The sequence below is a fragment of the Balaenoptera borealis genome, assembly GCF_965194805.1.
Source record: "Balaenoptera borealis genome assembly, chromosome: 3".
In the NCBI taxonomy this organism is placed as follows: Eukaryota; Metazoa; Chordata; class Mammalia; order Artiodactyla; family Balaenopteridae; genus Balaenoptera; species Balaenoptera borealis.
In genome coordinates, this window is record NC_138866.1 from 121,351,488 (window position 1) to 121,372,913 (window position 21,426).

General features: G+C 42.6%; 1 protein-coding gene across 11 annotated transcripts in view; it reads left to right on the forward strand.

Annotated features, from left to right (window-relative positions):
- Nucleotides 1-1,840: 1,840 nt before the first annotated feature.
- PML (PML nuclear body scaffold) overlaps nt 1,841-21,426 on the forward strand; it is a 47,455-nt gene continuing 27,869 nt past the window's right edge. For 6 of the 11 annotated variants that reach the window (XR_014243355.1, XM_082387687.1, XM_082387682.1 and 3 more), the window contains exons 1-2: nt 1,846-2,090; nt 3,796-4,262. Coding sequence is in view for 9 of the 11 variants with exons in the window: in XM_082387687.1 (XP_082243813.1) it covers nt 1,962-2,090; nt 3,796-4,262 (596 nt within the window). In the remaining 2 variants the exon portion in view is untranslated. Of the gene's footprint in view, nt 2,091-3,795; nt 4,263-21,426 lie in introns of all 11 variants that reach the window. The other 5 variants (XR_014243354.1, XM_082387685.1, XM_082387690.1 and 2 more) reach the window with 3 other exon arrangements.

Consider the following 21,426-nt stretch of genomic DNA (forward strand, 5'->3'; position numbering starts at 1 on the left):
AGATCCTCAGTCTTCCAGATGCAGAAGCAGCATGCCCCTTGATCCAGGTACCCAGAGGTAACTTGTCTGTCCATGGCTTGAGAAAACCCAAATGCAAATGGTGAATTTACTCTGAGAAGCATTCATTTCCAACAAGGTGTTGGGCAGGCTGTCTTCCAAAGTGGGCAAAGAAATTAATAAAGCTTTCCTTGTCTCACACATGCCAGCCCTCAGGCCCCTCAGTCCACTTCCAGGTCCCTTCTGCAGATGGCTGCTTACCATCTTTGGCTTTTACTAGTTTGATGGCCTGATTCTAAACCCCTGGGGGCACTGATCAAGCTGCAGGGTAGGGTAGGCTCCTGAGGCTTTGCACTGTCCCTGGGAAGTTAGTTCTCCCCGCATCCCCCCGCCCCCACCCCAGGCTATAAACTTTACAAGAGATAGGCCCTGTCACCATCCCTCTAGTCTGTCCCAGACTGGAACTGAGCACAAAATGGGTACACGGGAGTCAGCACAATGACTGGGATGCTTTGAAGTTTGAAGACAGGGGTATTGGCCCAGTGATGCCACCTGGAGTTGTGCTTTCTCCCCTCACCAGCTTGGAGCTGGGCTTCTCCTTTGGCCAAGAGCTAACTTGCTCTCTCCTCATTTTTTTTTTTTTTTAATAAATAAATTTATTTATTTTTGGCTGCGTTGTCTTCGTTGCTGCGCACGGGCTTTCTCTAGTTGCAGCGAGCGGGGGCTACTCTTCGTTGTGGTGCGGGGGCTTCTCATTGCGGTGGCTCCTCTTGTTCCAGAGCACAGGCTCTAAGCACGTGGGCTTCAGTAGTTGTGGCATGCGGGCTCATTAGTTGTGGCACATGGGCTTAGCTGCTCCGTGGCATGTGGGATCTTCCCAGACCAGGGCTCGAAACCGTGTCCCCTGCATTGGCAGGAGGACTCTTAACCACTGCGTCTCTCCTCACTCTTCTCATACCTGCCCACCGGCTCTTCCCATTCCCTCCCCACTCCCTACTGCCTCGGATTCACCAGCCCTTTCAACTGTCACACAAGGCATCATCTTGTTCCCCTCATCTCCACTCAGTGTCCTCCTAGCGTCTCTGACTCAGGTCTCTCCCCGCATCCCACGGCCACTATCCTAGACCAGGCCACCTGCCCCTAGGTTGTCAGAATGACTGTCCCAATATACACAACAGATCATGTTGTCCCTCGTTTCCAAACCTTTCACCGACTCTCTGTTGCCCGCAGTACTTGTCCATCTGCTTAGCTATCACCTTGCCCCAGGCCACTCCTGGGCCGACATTACTCATGGGTCCCCTCTTAAATCTGAAAATAACCAAAACTGAAACTGAAAACTAGTTGTTTTCTCTCAAAACTAGTTTCTAAACAAGCTCTCCTGTTTCAAACCTCCATGACTTTGCATGTGCTGTCCTCTCTGCTTAAAGTGTCCCTCCAATTTCTGAATCCCTGGCGAATTCCCACCATTCCTTCATGTCCCAGCTGAGGGATCTCCTTTCCAGCCAGTCTCAATACTGTGTGAAAATCTCCTTTTGGGGGCCTGCTCCTCCATTAGACCTGGGGTTCTTCCAAAGTAGGAGCCACGTGTGGCTCACCTCTGCGGCTCCGGCTCCCAGCTGAGGGCTGGCACAAAGCTGTGCCAGTGTGAGATGAATGAATGTTTCAAAACCGAGGGCGGGGGCTGCCTCCTTCCTGGTCAGCTCTGACACTGTCCAGCTGTGCGTCTACTCCTCTCCTCCCTCTTCCTCCTCCCTGCTCGGGGCGAGTCTTCAGAACCCACAGTCCATTTCTCCGCCCCTAGAACCGCCCACAGCTAGTGTCTCACTTCCTCTCGCGAGGCGGACCCTCGGCGGGCCCCTCCCCTTTCGGACGCTTCGGGAGCTCAGACGTCTGGCGCACGCCTCTGGTTCAGCTTCTCCCGCCCTTCAACATCAAAACCGAGAATCGAAACTGCGCTGGATTCCATGCAGCAGGAGGCTGCACCCGCCCGATCTCCGGGGCCCCAGCAGGACCCCGCACTGCCCCACGCCCCCACCATGCCTCCCCCGGAGTCCCTCTCCGAAGGCCACGAGCCCAGCCACAGCCCCACAGAGGTACTAGTACTGCGTTTGGGGAGATGGGGTTCAGGCTTTGTTGATTTTGCTTGGGGGAGATGTGGGGAGGGACAGGGGAACTTGGCCAAGTACCTTAAAGAGTGATACAAAGAAGGAAGACCAGGCATGAGGTCCTGACCTTCTCGGTTTGGGGTAGCTGTCACGGAAAGTAGAAAATGGGACGAGGATAAGTAGGGGGGGCTCTCTGGGCTGCGATTCTCCACGAGCAGGGGGGGTAAGATGCTGAGGGTCAGTGGCACCCCGGACCGGACTCTTCCGCCCCCACGCTGGGACCTTCCTCTTATCCCCTGCCTCAGACGAAGGACCTACCTAATAGTAGCCTTATTGCACCGGCCTGGGAACCCCCAACATGTCCCAGGTGTGGAAAAACAAGAACCCTAGTTCCCAGATCAGAAAGTGGGAGAGAGGTGTCTTGGCTAAGGCCTCAGAGTTCCTGTGGTCTCTCCTTTAGGAAGCTTCTTGGATCCTTTTCTTGGAGCACCTGCTCCCCTAACCCCCATCCCCAAGGGGTTTATTAGGGGTTTATTAGTCTTCTGCACAAACTCCCTAGCCAACCCCGACCCCCAAAGGAACTACTTAGATCACTTGCTCTATGTTCTTCCAGGCCCTTTTTACTGTCCTTCATGAAAGTACAAATAACACCATATTGCAGTAACTTTCATTATTTGCATTTACACCTAGGAATAATATTAACAATACTAGTTAACATTTATGAATATTTCTCATGGGCCAGGTACTGTATTAAGTACTTTTTTTGTGGTAAAATGTTATCAAATATATATATTATGTATGTTTTCTCCATTTCTAAGTGTACAGTTCAGTGGCATTAAATACATTCACAATGTTGTGTAGCCATCACCACCGTCTATTTACAGAATTTTTTTATCCAAACAAAGTCTGTACCCTTTAAGCAATAGCTCCTCATTCCGCTCTTCCCCCAGTGGCTAGTAACCTGTAATCTACTTTCTCTGTGGATTTGCCTAGTCTAGATATTTCCTATAAGTGGATTCCTACAATATTTGTCCCTTTGTCTCTGGATGATCTTACTTGGCATAATGTCTTCAAGGTTCATTCATGTTGTAGCATGTGTCAGAATCTCCTTTTTAAGGCTGAATAATATTCCATTGTGTGTATATACCACATTTTGTTTATCCATTCGTCTGTTGATGGACACTTGGGTCGTTTCCACCTTTTGGCTATTGTGAATAATGCTGTGTACAGACTAATGAGTGTACAAGTATCTGGGTACTTGATTTCAGTTCTTTGGGGTATATATATCTAGGTGTGGAATTGCTGGGTCATACGGTAGTTCTATGTTTAACTTTCTGAGGAAACATCAAAGTGTATTAAGCACTTTATGTGAGGTTATATGATGTACACTTAATGAATCTCCTTTTTAAACTTAAGTTCCTTGAAGGCAGGGGTTTGTCCTATACATCCTTGTATCTCAGGGCCTAGTACCGTGTCTTAGGAGAAGTAGATGCTCAGTAAATTGTGGAGTGAGAGTGGGAAGGCCTGAGTAAGTGGAGGATTGGGGTACTGATAAGCCTGGATTTCGCATCATCCAATGACAGCCTGGTATGGCATAGGAAGTCCCACTCTGAGCCTGCAGCCATAGGGGCGGGTGTCCATTGGGTGGGGACTCCTGGGACTTCAGATCTCCCCTCCCTCTCTGATCCCCCAGCAAGCCACGGAGGAAGAGTTCCAGTTCTTGCGTTGCCAGGGCTGCCGGGCAGAAGCCAAGTGCCCCAAGCTGCTGCCTTGTCTGCACACGCTGTGTTCAGGATGCCTGGAGGAGCCAGGCATGCAGTGCCCCATCTGCCAGGCGCCCTGGCCCCCAGGCCCTGATGCGCAGGCCTTGGACAACGTCTTCTTCGAAAGCTTGCAGCGGCGCCTGTCGGTGTACCGGCAAATCGTGGACGCGCGGGCACTGTGCACCCGCTGCAAAGAGCCGGCCGACTACTGGTGCTTCGAGTGCGAGCAGCTCCTCTGCGCCAAGTGCATCGAGGCGCACCAGTGGTTCCTCAAGCACGAGGCCCGGCCACTGGCGGAACTCCGCAGCCAGTCGGCGCGGGACTTTCTGGATGGCACGCGCAAGTCCAACAACATCTTCTGTTCCAACCGTAACCACCGCAACCCTACGCTGACCAGGTGAGCAGGCCTGCCCAGGGTGGGGTGAGGCATCTAAGAGCGAGGTAGAAGGTGCGGGGAACAGAGTTCCAAAGTCTCACAGCCGGGAACGTGGGTCAAGGAGCTTCTAACGTCTTGTAACTCAAAATAAGGTCCACAGACCAGCAGCATCAATAGCGATGACCACAATTTATGCTGTCCCGTGCGAATGGATGGATAGCAATAGTTTACAATTTCCCCTTATAAGAAATAATGCTGCAGAATCATCTTTTCACCCATATCCAGTCATTTCTTCAGGATAAATTTTTAGAAATGCCATTTCTAGGTGAAGGGTTATGAAAGTTTTACATTTCGATACATGTGGCCAAACTGCCCTTTAGAAAGTCTTATAGTGGAATTTTCCAGAAGCACTGCCATGGAGTCTCAGTATAGCTGGATTCTAGAATGAGATGTGGGTAGTTAGTTTCTGTCTGAAAAGTCAAAACCGGAACACCGCACTTCCTGTGAGTGTCTGTATGAGAAAAAAAAAAAAGTCGTGTCCAATATTAATGATTTTTACTAAACAGCACAGGATTTTAATTCAGGATTTTTTGGATAGATAATACATTTATATGGTGCAAAAAATTACAAAGAAAATTTATAGAGAGGACAAAGTCTCCATTCCACTCTGTCCCCCATCTGCCTAATACCCACCACTTCTCCCTCCCCCATCCACGTTTAACCATGGTTACCAGTTTTGAATGTTTCCAGAGTTTGTGAATATACACACAGGTAGGAGTATATAGTCTTATAGGTCTTATTTTTCCTCCTTTAAGCAAAAAGGTAGCATACCTATGTGAACTTTTAATACTCCCCCCCACAATAGATAGCTTGTATAAGATTCTTGGGGATCTGCTTGCAAAGTGAAAGTATTCTTTGCCCATTGGGGGCACACTCAGACAGAGCTCCATTCCTGCTAAACTGACTGTGGCTTGCTTACTTCCTGCTTGGAGATTTACCACCTGTACTACCAGATTCCTCCACAGCTGATACTGTTGTTGGAATTTGGATTTCTTTGTTTATTGTTAAGGTTGAGGTCCAGTGGCTTTTCATGTGTTTGTTGGCCGTTGAGCTTCTGCATTTGTGAATTGCCTCCTGAGGTCCTTTGCTTCTTTGTTTGTTTACTTTTAGGAATTAGTCTTTAATTGTAAGAGCTTGTTATAGTGCAGATATTTTTCCTGTGTTGACCTTTGTCATTCATTCAATATGAGGTGTTGTGTTTAAGTTTTTAGTTCTATGTAGTCCAATCCATCAATCTCTTCCTTTATGGTATCTGGCTTTGATCATCCTAGGAAAGATTTTTCCCACGCCAATGTTGAAAATATTTACTTATACTCTATTTTAATAATTTGTTTTTATAGTTAAATTTTTCATTCCCATGGAATTTATTTTTGTGTGTGGTATAAGGTAAGAACCCTTGCTTTGCATTTCTCTGCAAATGGAAAGCCAGTTCTCTCAACAACTTTTATTGAATAATTCACTCTTTTTGTTTGTTTTTTACCATTTTTTAAAATCGAAGTATAGTTGATGTACAATATTCTGTGTTACAGGTGTACAATATAGTGATTCACAATTTTTAAAGGTTATACTTCATTTATAGTTATTATAAAATATTGGCTATATTCCCCATGTTGTACAATATATCCTTGTAGCTTATGAATAATCCACTCTTGCTTTGATCTGAAATGCCCTTTTAATCTTGTACTAAATGTCCATGTAGTCATGAATATGTTTGTAAATCTCTGTTTTGCACCAAACTATTCTTATGCTAATCCTTACTACTGTAAGGAGTTCTGTAGCTTTATATTTGATAGGGTGAATTCCCATTCTTCTTCAAAAATAATTTTGCTTTCATAATTTGTACAGTTGCTTTTGCTCTTACAATTCATGCAGTTTCAGAACTTACATATTCATTGAGATTTTGACTGAGATGGCATTAAATCTTGGAAGAATTGGCCTCATCTCTGGTTATATCTTTGGGTTTTATAGTTTTATTCACAAACATCTTGAACTTTTAAATTATAGTGAAATTTCTAATATGTAATAATATTATGAATGGAATCTTTTTCCATTATAATTTCTAACTGGTTATCATTAACATTCACTAATGCTATTAATTTGTGTATATTTATATTACATCTAGCCATCTTATTGGGCTCTTTTATTCTTGTAAGTTTTTCAGTTGATTTTTTGGATTTTCTAGGTAAACAGTCATATCACCTACAAATAATAAAAACTATTTTCTTTCCAGTATTTATACATATTACCTCTTTGTAGCTTTGTTTCATTGGATTGGCCAGAACTGCCAGGACAGTATTGAATAATGTGAAGCAGTGGTTAGAAAAGGCAACTTTGTCTTGTACCTATCTTTCATGAGAAAGTTTCTTATGTTTTCTTGTTTAGTATGATGCTTATTATTGATTTCCTTAGGTGACTTTTAAAAATCACATTAAGAAAGTTGCCTCCCAGTTCTAGTTTTCTAAGAGTTTTGTTGTTGCTGTTATTTTGTTTTATTTTTAACTCAGGAATAGATGTTCTTTTGGACTCTGAAGATGTCCTTTCACCTTTTAATATGATGAATTATATCAATAGGTTTCTTTATGTTGAACCATTTTTTAATTCCTGGGAGGAAGAACTCTATCTGGTCATGATATACTATTATTTTAATTTCTAGCTAGATTCCACTTAGTACTGTTTTATTTAGGCTATTATCTATATTTATAAATGTGATCAAATTTTATGAATATGTATGATTTCCTTGTCAAGTTTTCTTATTCATTTGATAAGACAACTCTTTCAATGAGTTTGCAAACTTTTTTGAACATGATAATATATATAAATTGCTTAGCATAGTGCCTGGCACATATTAAATACTCAATAAATGTTAAAATGCTACTCTTATAATTTCTCTGCTGTAGACTAGTTTAAAGAACATAGCAATTCAAGCTTATAGAAGTTTCTTGAAAAACTATCTGATACAGGTACCTTTTTTGAAGAGTAGGTTTTTTTCCTCTTTTTTTTGGATCTTGAATCAGATTTTTTGGAATGTTTTCTAGTTCATCCTGAGTTATCTTTTATAATTTAAAAATCTCCTCTATACCTGTAATTGTGTTCCCTTTCTTATTTCTAATGTTGTATATTTGTGGTTACTTTAGTGATCTTTTCAAAGCACTGGCTTTTTGGTCTTTCCTTTTATTGCTTACTGATATTAATGTTTTCCTTTTTTCTAATTAATCATTTTGTTTTTAATCATCATTATTTTCTTTCTTCTACTTGTCTCTCATTATTCATCATCTAACTGAACATTTAATTCATTTATTTGTTATCCTTATGTTTAATACATTCTCCTGTGAGTATGACATTGGCTGCATCCCATAACTTTGATGTAGTGTAATCATAGTCAATCATTTCTCAAATATCTATAATTTCAGTCTTTTCTCTTTTTAAACATTTTTTCTTTGATAGAAGAGTTTGGGGGAGGGAGTTTTCTAAAATTTTCAAGTGGCTTGTGATGTTTGATTTAAATATTTGATGTTAATTTCTACAGTATGGTCACCTAGTATTTGAGTTATATCTGGGACTATACTGATGTTTTCTTTGGGGCCTTGGACCATATTCCGTGGACTAGCATATTCCTAGGATTTTTTAAAAATGTGTATTCTTTGTAGAGATATATCATATATATCTCTCCTCTTTCTATTCTGGTTTAAATTTTTAACAAACATATTAGAACATGTGTGTGTGTGTGTGTGTGTGTGTGTGTGTGTGTATCTCTCACCATCAAGAGTAGATTACAACTGTTCTTCCAGATAAGATAAAACTTTTAGCATACTTTTTCTTCTCCCCTCTTTCTCTTCCCACATTCAGATATAGTTGAAATAACATGAAATTTTAGTTCTAGATTATTACCAAATTGTATGTCTTTTCTATTCTAAGCATCCTTTTTTGACAGTTATTAAGTGTCATCATCACATTATAACCCACTTGTTATCTATAATCTTAGATTTTAATTAGTTTCATTGCTCACAATAATTTTTTCTATAACATATCTTCCTCTTTCTTCAATTATTTAATGTTATTAATTTCCCATTTGGCTGGAATACTTCAAGTAATTTTTTTTTGGTTGCTTTTCAGAGTTTACTTTCTGGAATCTTGATTGTCTTAACTTGCATGTCCTTCATTTGCTGTCACATTTATTTTTTAATTTATTTTTTATTTTTATTTTTGGCCATGCCACGCAGCTTGTGGGATTTTAGTTCCCTGACTAGGGATCAAACCTGGACCCTCAGCAGTGAGAGCACGGAGTCCTAACCACTGGACCGCCAGGGAGTTCTCTGCTGTCACATTTAAAGGAAAGTTTAGCTAGGTGTAAAATTCTGAGGTCACAATCACAAATCTTTCATCTTGGAATATATACACATTGCTTCATAAATTTGTGGCCTCCAGTGCTGCAGATGAGAAATTTAATTATTATCTAATTATTTTTCCCCTGTGAGTAATCTGTTTTTGTTTGCTAAGGATTTTTATATATTTTTCTTTATTCTTGAGAATGATTGATCAAGCTATAGGTCTTTTCTTTTTTCAATAATACTCTCTGACGTTGTTGAACTGAAAATTCAAATCTTTCTTCAGCTCAAAGAAATTGTCTTCTACTTTTCTATATATTGATTTCTGTTCATTTGCTTATTTTTTCTTTTTATAACTATTGTTTTTTTGTGTGTGTGGCTTTTTTTTAATTAACTTTTTATTGGAGTATAGTTGATTTACAATGTTGTGTTAGTTTCTGCTGTACAGCAAAGTGAATCAGTTATACATATACATATATCCATTCTTTTTTAGATTCTTTTCCCATATAGGTCATTACAGAGTATTGAGTAGTGTTCCCTGTGCTATACAGGAGGTCCTTATTAGTTATCTATTTTATATATTGTACTGTGTATATGTCAATACCAATCTCCCAATTTATCCCTCCTCCCCCACTTTCCCCCACAACCCTTAAGTTTGTGTTTTACATCTGTGACTATATTTCTACTTTGTAAATAAGTTCATTTGTATCATTTTTTTAGATTCCACATATAAGTGAGATCATATGATACTTATCTTTCTCTGCCTGACTTATTTCACTCAGTATGACAGTCTCTAGGTCCATCCATGGTGCTGCAACAATTGCAATCATGTTTTTTTAATTGCTGAACAAGGTCAGTGTTCTCAGGATGCTTTTTCTTGTCAGCCTGTTCTTGTTTTCTCAGTGTATATTCTTAAATCTCCCTGAAAAACAAACTTAGAATTTTTAGAAGGTTTATGTTTCCTATATTACCCTTTTTTTCAGTGTGAGCCAGGAATCAGTTTGGTCCCCATTTTGGCTGCTGATTCTCTTTGTAGGTCCTGTGGTTCTGTGTTGTCTGCTCACATGTACATGTGGACATCTAGACTGCACAGTCTTAGTAGCTGATAGGGGCTGGCAGCAATTGTGTAAACCACAGTTTACATCTCCTACCCTGCAGTGAGGATGGGGCCTCTCCCAGAGCCCCAGATGGTGGTAGCTTACAGAGTGCTTCACCTCTAGTGTGGGGAGTGGATTTCTCCACAGTGGGCAAGGTACAAGGGGCAAGGAGGTCCAGCCAGCAAGAGAACAGGATTCTTTTCCCTTGAGCATGGTAGATGGCTTCAAAAACCTGACAGTATTGCTTAAAAATCGTACACACACAGTCACAATTCACAGTTGTTTCACAATCTACCAGTGGTTACTAGGAAAACTCAACTTGTTTCTTCTGCACAAAACCTCAGTGTCATAATAACCCACAACTTCCTGCAGGTTACAAGTCAATAATAAACCATTCCATCCTTTGACATTGAGCTGACTTAGGGCTCACACTGGGAGCGGCATCAGAAGTGGCTTTAAACTTTCAAACTCAGCTTGGGAGTGTCCTCCCTGGGGCCATTGGCATTTGATCACCATGCCTGTGGAGTCCATTCTTTCAGCTCACATTCCTACTATGTAGCAAGCCCTCTGCTAGGTGCTAGGGTATAAGTACAAACAGATACAGCCCTGGCCCTCTGAGGTCACAGTCTGCTGGAGGAACCAGATCTGCAGTTAACAATCAAGGCTGCAAAGTGCTTCAAGGAAGCCTGCTCACCATTGTCACTCTGTGCTGATAGTCGCCCTTAGGACAGTGTGATAAGACACAGTCCTCTCCCTCATATTTTCCCTTGCCAGACGGCTGACATCCCGTGTGTGCTCAGTTATTTAAGGGCAGAAGGAAGAAGGAAGGCAGGCACCAGGCATGTGATCTCAGAAAAGGCCACCTGCCCAGCCTGGATTGGCTGGGGATGGCAGCTTCCAAGGGGGTGTCACACTTAGCCTGGCCTGTAAGGAAGCAGAGAGGGGAGGGAGCATGTGCAAAGGCAGAGGCACCAGCAAGTCTGCTGCATTTCAGGAACTGCAAGTAAAGGCTGTGCTGGAGGGCAGGGTCTGGAAGGGTGAGCTAGGGTCAAACATGGGAGAGTTTGGACTCTATCCTACAATTTCCGGGGCAAAGGAATGTTCTCAGTTTGCTCCATTTTCCTGCAGTTTACTCTTGTACCAGTGAGTATTCTGTAGAACACAGTGTGAATGGACCTTTGGGGACTCTGTTGGAAACCCACTGGTGGTATTAAGGCAGAGAGTGGGATAATGTTCAGATCCTCTTCTGCACTCTGGTACTTTGATTGAAGTGGGCAAGTTTAGGAGCAAGGAGACCAGGATTTTTTTTTCTTTGGCTGCATGCTTATTTACATTTTACCCTATTCCATAAAGAATTTGAGATTTACCACCTTACTGTTGGATATATGACCCAAGCGGAACTGAAGCAAAGAATCTGGACCTGGGGAAAGGGAGCTGCATTAGGAGGCTGAGCCATGGTGCAGGTGGGGGTGAGGCCTGCAAGAATGCAGAGGTGGCAGCATGGGGAGAAGGCCAGAGTCTCACATGGCCATGGCCTGCCTGACCTGGAGGTCAAGGTGGCTGCCAGCCTTTTCATCACATGTGCTGGGGAGCGCTGCGGAGTGCCTTGCAGCCAAGGGTAATGGGGGTTTAGGACTGTCGATGAGACCCATGTTGGGGTGTGAGATCCCAAAGCTTGGCTGGATGGGGTAGGGGAATTAATCCAGGACCATCAAAACTTGTAGCGGGAAGAGCTTTAGTTACAGTTGAGTGGGGAAAATGAAAGACCTATTATTCAAGTTTGAGACGTATGATGAGATCATAAACTGGGAAAAGAGCTCCCAAGACCAGAAGTTGGAGTGATTGGCAACAGGTGGGGAGAGACATCCTGGGCAGCCCAGGGGAGGGTTCAGGGCAGAGGTGGACATCACGCAGTGGTGGCAGGAACCACAGTGCAGGGGACAGACTTAAAATCAGCCTTGAGTGACGCTCCCCGATCCCTTGGTACCTGGGCAGCGCCTTTCAATAGGAAACTGAAACCTTTTCCAATATGGTCAGAGAATGGGCTCTTCTGGTTGGATTTAACCTCTTCTTAACACAATAAAGCACTTTCCTGTCTTTTGAGATGTTTTTTCCTGTGCTGTTACCTTAATTCCCAGACCCTCCTATAAGATTATTGAGGAAGAGAGAATTGTTACAAGAGGCCCAGACATTAATGGGAGCTCATCCGCAAATAGGAGATCTTATCTGAGCTAGGGCCAGGACAGGAAGCAGGATTTCCTGACTGCAGACTCTGCAGAGTCTGTCCTGGTGCTGCCAGCCTCCACATACAGGTAGTTTTCAACTAACAACCTGGCCGAGTTGCAAAAAAAGGATTCTACAAGTTGCTTGTTTCGAGCTCAGAGTGTATCTTCCCTTACAATTAGCTTATTCAAAGGAAGCATACTATTTAAGCAATGTTAAATTTAATTTTCCTTGACTTTGATGAAAGAAAAAGATACTAAAGTAAAATTAGACTTGCTAAACTTCAAAGAAATATTTCTTCATCCTAAAATATTTCCTAAAAGACCTAAGATTAAGCAAAAATATTACTAAGGCATCAAGAGGCTGGAGTCATTATAGTTTGTTTTTAATGAAATGCATCCATTTTAGACAGTAACAAAGTCTTTGCCATGAAAGATCAGGATGGTCCACTCCCATGTTTGTAGTCTTGGTTCCATGTCACAATGGCTGTAATTCACAGCACTGGTCCTTTCACTTTAACACCACTTTTCATGGATTCTTTGTTTTGATTCAGCTCTTGGTTGGACGGATGTTGTCAATCAGCAGTTTTTCTCAAGGACTTCTGTGTTCTGAATTCCTAGAGTGTCTTGGTGTTGAGAATGTCTCAGTTGCTTTTACGCTTGCATGACCTCTTGGCTGGGTGTAATATACCTGGTCACGGTCTTTCCTTTAGAGCTTTGTAGACTTTGCTGCATTATCTTCGAGCATCAAACATCCACCAGGAGAGGCCTGAGGCCAAATTTATTTGCTTTTTCTGTCTCGATGCCTAAAGATATTTTTCATTCCTTAAGTTTATCAATTTAACCAAGCTGTCTTGGTGTGGAGCATATTGTATCAAATTATTCTGAAACCCTGCTTGCTCCTTTAGTTTAAAAATTCTGTTTATTTCAGTGAAATTTTCTAACATAACCCCTCCTCCTCTTTCTTCCAATTCCTTTCCTTCTCATTTTCCTCTTGCTCTATTACCATTAGTATTACAGTTTTTAATTTATGATTTTATTTTTTTTCTGATTAGTAATCTTAAGAGTATTACCACAGTTTGGGGGAAACTTAAATATTTAGTGAGTATTGAATGAGTAACAAAGATCAGAACCACAGTATACACTCAGAGCTACATAAAATCATTTTATACCTATTTTAATAAAAGTACTTCTGGAGGATATCAAAATTGTTTGTGTCACGTAAGGAGTTACTGCTTGTTTCTGATGTCACCAGATTCTATTAACATTTAATGATTAACTTTATAGTCATTGAATTTTGTAACAAATGCCTGCTTTGGCATATTTTTTAAAAAAAAATTTATTTACTTAATTATTTTATTTTTGGCTGTGTTGGGTCTTCGTTGCTGTGCGCGGGCTTTCTCTAGTTGGCGGCGAGCGGGGGCTACTCTTCGTTGCAGTGCGCGGGCTTCTCATTGCGGTGGCTTCTCTTGTGGAGCACGGGCTCTAGGCGCACGGGCTTTAGTAGTTGCGGCACGTGGGCTCACTAGTTGTGGCTCACAGGCTCTAGAGCACAGGCTCAGTAGTTGTGGCGCATGGGCTTAGTTGCTCCACGACGTGTGGGATCTTCCTGGACCAAGGATCGAACCCGTGTCCCTTGCATTGGCAGGCGGATTCTCAGCCACTGCGCCACCAGGGAAGCCCGCTTTGGCGTGTTTTACAGTTTGGATTTGTTCTGCCGAAGCTGTTAGAGTTGGGGAGGTATTTTGAGATAGGTACAACTAAATAGAAGAGCTGCCTGTTTATACCATATATTATTTAATACAGTATTAAGTTATTGTTACCTTAATATCCAATAGCATTTTTCTTATTCATGGCTTTAGTTAATTGTTTCAGCTATTTCCATCTCTTTTGCTGTTTTTTTTTTTTTTTAATTTATTTATTTATTTATGACTGTGTTGGGTCTTCGTTTCTGTGCGAGGGCTTTCTCTAGTTGTGGCAAGTGGGGACCACTCTTCATCGCGGTGCGCGGGCCTCTCACCATCGTGGCCTCTCTTGTTGCGGAGCACAGGCTCCAGACGCGCAGGCTCAGTAATTGTGGCTCACGGGCCCAGTTGCTCCGTGGCATGTGGGATCTTCCCAGACCAGGGCTCGAACCCGTGTCCCCTGCATTGGCAGGCAGATTCTCAACCACTGCGCCACCAGGGAAGCCCCTTGCCGTTTTATTTATTGAAATTAGGTTGGATTTAAGTGAAATAGCTTAATCAGATTAATAAGTAATCACTGTACTTATCTATGTGATAAACTTTGCCTTGTCCTCTTACAACATTTACTGGCATGTAAATCCAAATTGTGCTCATGTTCACTAATATCCAATACTATATAATTATAGTGCATTATTATAAAACTCAGTGAATTTGCCCAAGTGATCTTTGTTCAAAAATTGAATCTCCTTCATTAACATATTACTTATGTGTTACCTAAGATATTTCTTGCGCTTGATACTATTCTGACTGTATTTCCAAGGGGCATCATTGCAGTCACCTCAGTGAATGGTGATAATCACTTTTTTTTTTTTTTTTGGCTGCTCCACGCAGCTTGTGGGATCTCAGTTCCCTGACTAGGGATCAAACCAGGGCCCTTGGCAGTGAAAGCACGGAATCCTAACCACTGGACCGCCAGGGAATTCCCAGATGATCACATTTTACAAATACCATGTGGTGGCACTGGGAAAGGTTGATTGGAGAGACCAGAGGCAAGGAGGCCTATTAGGGGACAGTGCTAAAGGAGATAAGCCATAATTGGGGCAAGAACAAAGGCAGTATCAATGGGAACTGATGTGACAGATTTAGGAACCAGAATTCTACCTTAATCGTCTCTACATTCTAGCCCCATACCTGTACATAGCTGGTACTCAGTAATTTTTTTTAAGTAAATGAAGGTAGACCTTAACAAGACTTAATAATGAGTTATTGTTGAAGCAGTCGAAGAGGGGAGGAATCTGGAATTCCCCTTGATCTTTGGCTTGAGGGGCCTTTGAACAGTAGTGCCATTCACTGCCATAGAGAGGGCAGGAGAGGCAGGGCACCCATGCAGCAGTGCACCTGCTACCTACTGAATGAGTGACGTGGCCCAGCAGAACACTGTCCACCATGGATATGCCAGTCTTGAAAGCAGAGACCTACATAGAAAAGAGTGGGGAAGGGAAACTACAAACTTTCTCTTCCTCTTTCTTGGGTGTGGGACCAGCATAAGACCATAGTGTGAAATAGACAAGGCTCCCTCCTCTCCTCTTTCTTTGCTGCTTCTCTTTTTTTTTTTTTTAATTTATTTTATTTATTTACTTTTGGTTGCGTTGGGTCTTCGTTGCTGCTCGTGGGCTTTACTCTAGTTGCAGCGAGCGGGGGCTACTCTTCGTTGTGGTGCGCGGGCTTCTCACTGTGGTGGCTTTTCTTGTTGAGGAGCACGGGCTCTAGGTGTGTGGGCTTCAGTAGCTGCGGTGCGTGGGCTCAGTAGTTGTGGCTCGTGGGCTCCAGAGCGCAGGCTCAGTAGTTGTGGCGCACGGACTTAGTTGCTCCGCGACATGTGGGATCTTCCCGGACCAGGGCTTGAACCCGTGTCCCCTGCATTGGCAGGTGGATTCTTAACCACTGCGCCACCAGGGAAGTCCCTCTTTGCTGCTTCTCTTAACTTCTGTTATCTTCCTCTCTGAGACCGCAGGTTTTCCTATCTCTGTCACCACCTTCTCAGCTAATGAATAGTTGGAGGAGGGGAGGTCAATAGGAATAATGCTTTCACTCTCTTTGAGCATCCCAGTCTCTACAATTATGCATCTCCTCTCCTGGCTTCAGAAATCTTATTTCCTCAACTGTGTCACCCTGGAGATGGCAGGAAACCAGCCTCATTAAATGCATCCATACTACTGTGTAAATGACTGACGGATCCCTTTAATTACCCTCTAGCTAATTATTTGAATTTCCAAAGGAGGCTGCTCCTTTCCATACTCCACCAAAGTGAGATCCCCCGTCAACCCTTGTTGAGATGGGGGCGGTGAAGTGGAGAGTTTTTCCATCACCATTCAGGCAAGCCAGGGCCTGCCCTGGAGTTTTGCTCTGGGGCCATCTCTCCTCCACTAGGGCTGTTTTCATAGGATTTTTGCTTCCTGCATTCTGAGTTACCCTGTTTCCTAGGACAGCAGAAGTGCCATGCTGCTCTGGTCCTAGTGGGAAGTGTGGCTGGTCTAGGGCGGCATGTCCCTACTGGGAAGGGAACAGCCCAGAGACCACACTCAGTGGTGATGTTTCCTTACTGCCTGAGGTTGAGAGGCTCACCCACCAGCAGCAGGGCTCTCCCATGCCACGTGTACATGTGTGGTTAATGCCCCCTCTTCTTTCACAGCTCCAGAATGTCCAATGTGTATCTGGCACCGTGCTGGTCACTTCACATACACCAGCCCCTCGTCTTTGTAACAGTCTATGAGAGAGCATCCTTATGCCCATTGTATAGATGGGGAAATTAAGACTCAGAGAGAGAAAGTAATTTACTCAAGGCCTCATAGCTAGGAATTGTGGAGGAGCTCAGATTCAGGCCTAGGTCGGGCCGTCTCCAGAACCCATACCCTGTCTGCTGTCACGTGGCCTCTGGGATGGCAGTTTAGACACAGGCAGCTTTTGGATGGGAAGACTGAGAACCCAGGAAACATGTTGGGGTTTCTATTAAGATATTAATCATGCAGTCAATTCGCTGAACAGTCATAAAGGGATAAACAAAACAATATATCACAAGGCAGAAGAGAAAGAGCTTGTTGTAATTCCTAGAGGGGATGTTCTTTTACGGTTCCCCATTGCCTCCTATTTGAAGTCCAAACTCGTTTGTTTAGAATTGATTACGGAAACTTTTGGAAAATCTCAGTAAGTAAAAACGGGGAAGGAGGAAGAGAAAGAGGTAACTACTATCAATCTAGACTTTTTCCTTTCCTTCCTGCTGTCTCTATAATCATCTAAAACAGAATGAACAACACTTAGTGTTACAAAGTGTGCTTTTCTTATAATAGGAGGTCATGAATGTCTTTCCAAAAAATAGGTAGTTTTGAATTTTCAGGCAGCTGCATCTGTTGATAGTATGATTTCTTCCACTTCTTCAGTGGTTATAAGGTCTTTACCGTCATGAGAGTAAATAGTCAACTATTATGTCTCCATGGTGTTATTTTTCATATTTAACTCCGATTCATCAAAAATATATCTTGGTGTAGTGTATGAAGCAAAGCTCGAACTTGATTTATTTCCCCCCCTGTAGCCAGTTTTCATGATCTAATAGTTGAAAATCCTTTAATGTCCGTTAGTTTGGGATGCTTTGTTTATTATATAAAATATTACATTCTGATAGATGCCAGGGCCTCTTTCAGGACTATCTGGTCTGTTGTGCTGATCATTCTCCTATTAGACTAGTATGTACACTTTTAATAATGGTAGTTCTATAATGTTGTCAGTGGCAGAGAAAATCCCCTTCCTTACACTGATTTTTCAAAAAATTTCTTAGCCATTTGATCTGTTTACTCCTTCATGTGAAATTTATTCTTTTTTCTTTTTTTTCATCATGTGAGATTTAGAATCAGTTGGTTGAGTTTTAAAATCTCATTCGTAATTTGGCTCAAATTGCTTTAAACCTTTATATTAACTTGAGGAAAATTAATATTATACTATTTAGTCTCTCCAGTCGGGACCTTGATACACTTTTCTGTTTTTAGACTTTCTCTCTTAGTGGGTTTTTGTCATTTACTCCATATAAGTTCTATGTATTTCTTGCTAGGATTATGTCTAGGTATTTTTTTTTTTTTTAGCATTTTTAAAATTGCTGTTGTGAATGAGAACATGGAAAATTTTTCCATATTTCTTTTCATTTGCTTTGCTGGAATAGAATTAAGCTGTTTTCTTCTCTTAATTCTGGTATAATCCAGCCACTTTGCTGAGCAACTTCTTATTGATTCCGTGGTGTTTTAGTGCATTCTTTCGAGTCTTACAGAAGCAAATAAGTGCCCTTTTGCTTTCCAGAGCTACACCTCTCTGTCTGTGTTAAGTCTGGGTCCTTGTCATGGAGCTCCTTGTGGGTAGGTGCCCACCTCACCTCTGTCTCCCCCAAAAGTGCCAAGCACATAGTGGGTGCTCAGTAAGTGTCCTTTGAATGAGGGTGAAGGAACCCTAGGCCAAGGAAGTCATCCTTGGTCTTGGGTGGCAGGCCCAAAATGGGTCATTCTGATTCAGGGTTTGCACCTCAGTCTTATCAGAAAGTTGGGGGCTTTGGACCCCAGGGCGTCCGATGCAGGCCCCTCAACAGAGACCTGAAGCCAATTGTCTCCTTCCATCCAGAGGGGCAGGGGTGGCTGGTTTCCCTGGGGAGACCCCATTTGGGGCAGAAGGGGCTTAAGAAGAGGACCCAGCAGAGACTGTGGTACCCCCAGCAAGTCTTGCTCTCCCTCCAGCCAGGCCACCCTAGGGGTCCCCTTCCCAGGCCTGGAGCACTCTTTCTAAGGAAGAGTCACTCACCTCGGTCTCAGCCCCTCTCCCATGGATCCAAAGCTAGGAAAATGACAACTGGTTCTAGTTCTCCCTTTATTTCTATAGCCTATCTAATTGCCCACATCTAGTAGAATTCTGTTCTTTAATTAAAAACATAGGTAATATCAATACATTCACAAGGTTCAAACATGAGAGCAACCTAAAAGGCATACAGTGAAATGCCTCACTCCACCTCTTCCCTGCCCCATCCTGTAAATACTTTTATTAATTTGTATCCTTCCAAGGTTTCTTTATTCAAATGCAATCAAATATGAATATATTCTTATTTTTCTCCATTCTTACACAAAAGGCAGCATCCTATAATGCACTTTGGGATTTTTTTTGGCTGCGTTGGGTCTTTGTTGCTGCACGCGGGCTTTCTCTAGTTGCGGCGAGCGGGGGCTACTCTTCATTGTGGTGCATGGGCATCTCATTGCGGTGGCTTCTCTTGTTGCAGGGAATGGGCTGTAGGCACACAGGCTTCAGTAGTTGTGGTGTGCGGGCTCTAGGGCGCACGAGCTTTAGTAGTTGTGGCATGCAGGCTCAGTAGTTGTGGCGCCCGGGCTTAGTTGCTCCACGGCATGTGGGATCTTCCCGGCCCAGGGATCGAACCCGTGTCCCCTGCATTGGCAGGCAGATTCTTAACCACTGCGCCACCAGGCGAGGTCCCCTATAATACACTTCTACGCCTTGATTTTTTTACTTAAAATGTACATTGTCATAATTGAACACATTATATGGTAGTCACTGTTCTAACCTTTTATATATATTAACTCATCGAATCCTCCTAATACTCCTATTATTTTTTTTTTTAATACTCCTATTATTATCCTTATTTTGCCAGAGAGATTTTTCCATATAATGAACTTCCTCAGTGTTTTTCAGCTGCATAGTACTCCATTGTACGGGTGCATTGTAATTTATGTAACTCATTGCCTAGTGATGGGCACTTAGGTTGTTTCTATTCTTTGCTATTATGGACTGTGTTACGTTGTACAAATGTTATTTTTTATGTATGGAGATAGAGCTGCAGAAAAGATATCTAGAAGGGAGAGTGCTGGGTCAAAGGATAAATACATTTGTAATTTTGATGAATACTGCCAAATTGCCCTCTGTCGAGTTATTCATTCCTTTCATAATTGCTTAACATTTCTCATTAGTAGTGTCTAATTAGGGAGCACTAATATTTCAGTCAATTATAATCATAGTCTTTTTTAAAGACATTCATGTAGGGCTTACCTCATTTGATCCTCTCCAGCACTCCCATATGAGGTAGGAATTATCCCTATTTTACAGGTAAGAAAACTGAGGTGCAGAGAGGTTAAATGACCTGCCAAGGAAGGGCACAGAGCTGAGGTCAGATCCACATCTGCCCAGCTTTTTTCTCTGCTCCACCTGCCACTTACCACAGCCACTGGCCCTGCCTCTGGGTGATGTGGGTCTCTGTTACTTAGATCCGATTTCCTGAGGCTGGAGGAGCTCAAGGCTCATGACCCAGTGGCAACCCCCATCCCACTTTCCACACACTTTTCTGTCTGCAGAAAAGCTTTGCTAGCATGGCATAAGTCTCCTGTGTTTGAGCAGGAGGGTCAAGCCCTGGGACCTTACCACCTTGGGTGACTTGGGTAGGTTGAGAGCTGGCAAAGCTGAGGACTAGTACCTGGTGTCAAGATTTTAGAATTGGGTCGGCCAGCAGGCTCTCTGTTGGCAGTTCTGGGACAAGTTGATCTCAGTAATTAAGGCCAAAGTGGCCCCAGCTAAAATCCTTTCTCCTGGCCTCAGGTGGGCTAACTTTTTATTTTCATTGCTGGTGAGAGTAAATTACAGCAGTATTTCTAGGGAAGTGACTAATATTTTTCCTGGTAATATTTGAAGAAGCAGGACTGCAGTGTTTCAGAGCATGGACTCTGAGCCAGGCTGCTTGGGTTTTTATATTAGTTTCCTGTTGCTGCTGTAACATCTACCACAAATTTAGGGACCTAAACCATTAGAGATATATCATTTTGTACCTCTGGAGGTCAGAAGTCTGAAATGGGTCTCATTGAGCTAAAATCATGACGTCAGTAGGGCTGTGTTCCTTCTGGAGGCTCTTGAGGAGAATCCATTTTCTTGCCTTTTCCAGCTTCTAGAGGCTGCCTGCATTCTGTATTTCATGATCCCCTTCCATCTTCAAAGCCAGCAGGATAGTGTCAATGTGACCTCTACTTCCATCATCACCTCTCTCTTCTCTCACTCTCCTGCCTCCTGCCTCTTTCCTTTATGAGGATTCTTGTGATTACATTGGGTCCACCCAGATAATCCTGGATAATCTTCCCATCTCAAGATCCTTAATGTAATCACACCTGTCAAGTCTCTTTTTCCATGTAAGGTACCATATTCAGGTTCCAGGAATTAGTACTTGGATGGGGGCCATTATTCTGCCTACTACAATTTGCATCTGGACTCTACCACTTACTAATTGTGTGACCTTGGACAAGTTATTGTACCTCTTGCTCAGTTTCCCCATCCTTAAAATAGGGATAATAATAATCCCCACTCCATAGGATTGTTAGAAGGATTAAATGAGCTGATATTTGTCAAATGCTTATAATAGTGTCTGACACATAGTAAATGCTATGGAAGTGTCTGCTGGCTAAAATATATTAAATAAATAAAAATATACATACTCTTTGATCTAGCAATCCTATTATTTTGTAATGTATTTCATAGAAACAAAAGGATGCATGCATTAGGCTACAGAAAGCATTGTGCATATTGGGGAAAAATGCACAAACAGGAAATCACTGGAATGTCCATTAACAGGATGAATGAATCAGTGTGGTCCATCTGGAATGTAAAGAAGCTATTAACGAGAATACATCAGATCCATACTTGCAGACCTAGAGGAGTGTCCTGAACAAAAGTTCAATTAAAGGAGGAAGTTACAAAGGTTTAGCATGCTCTTATTT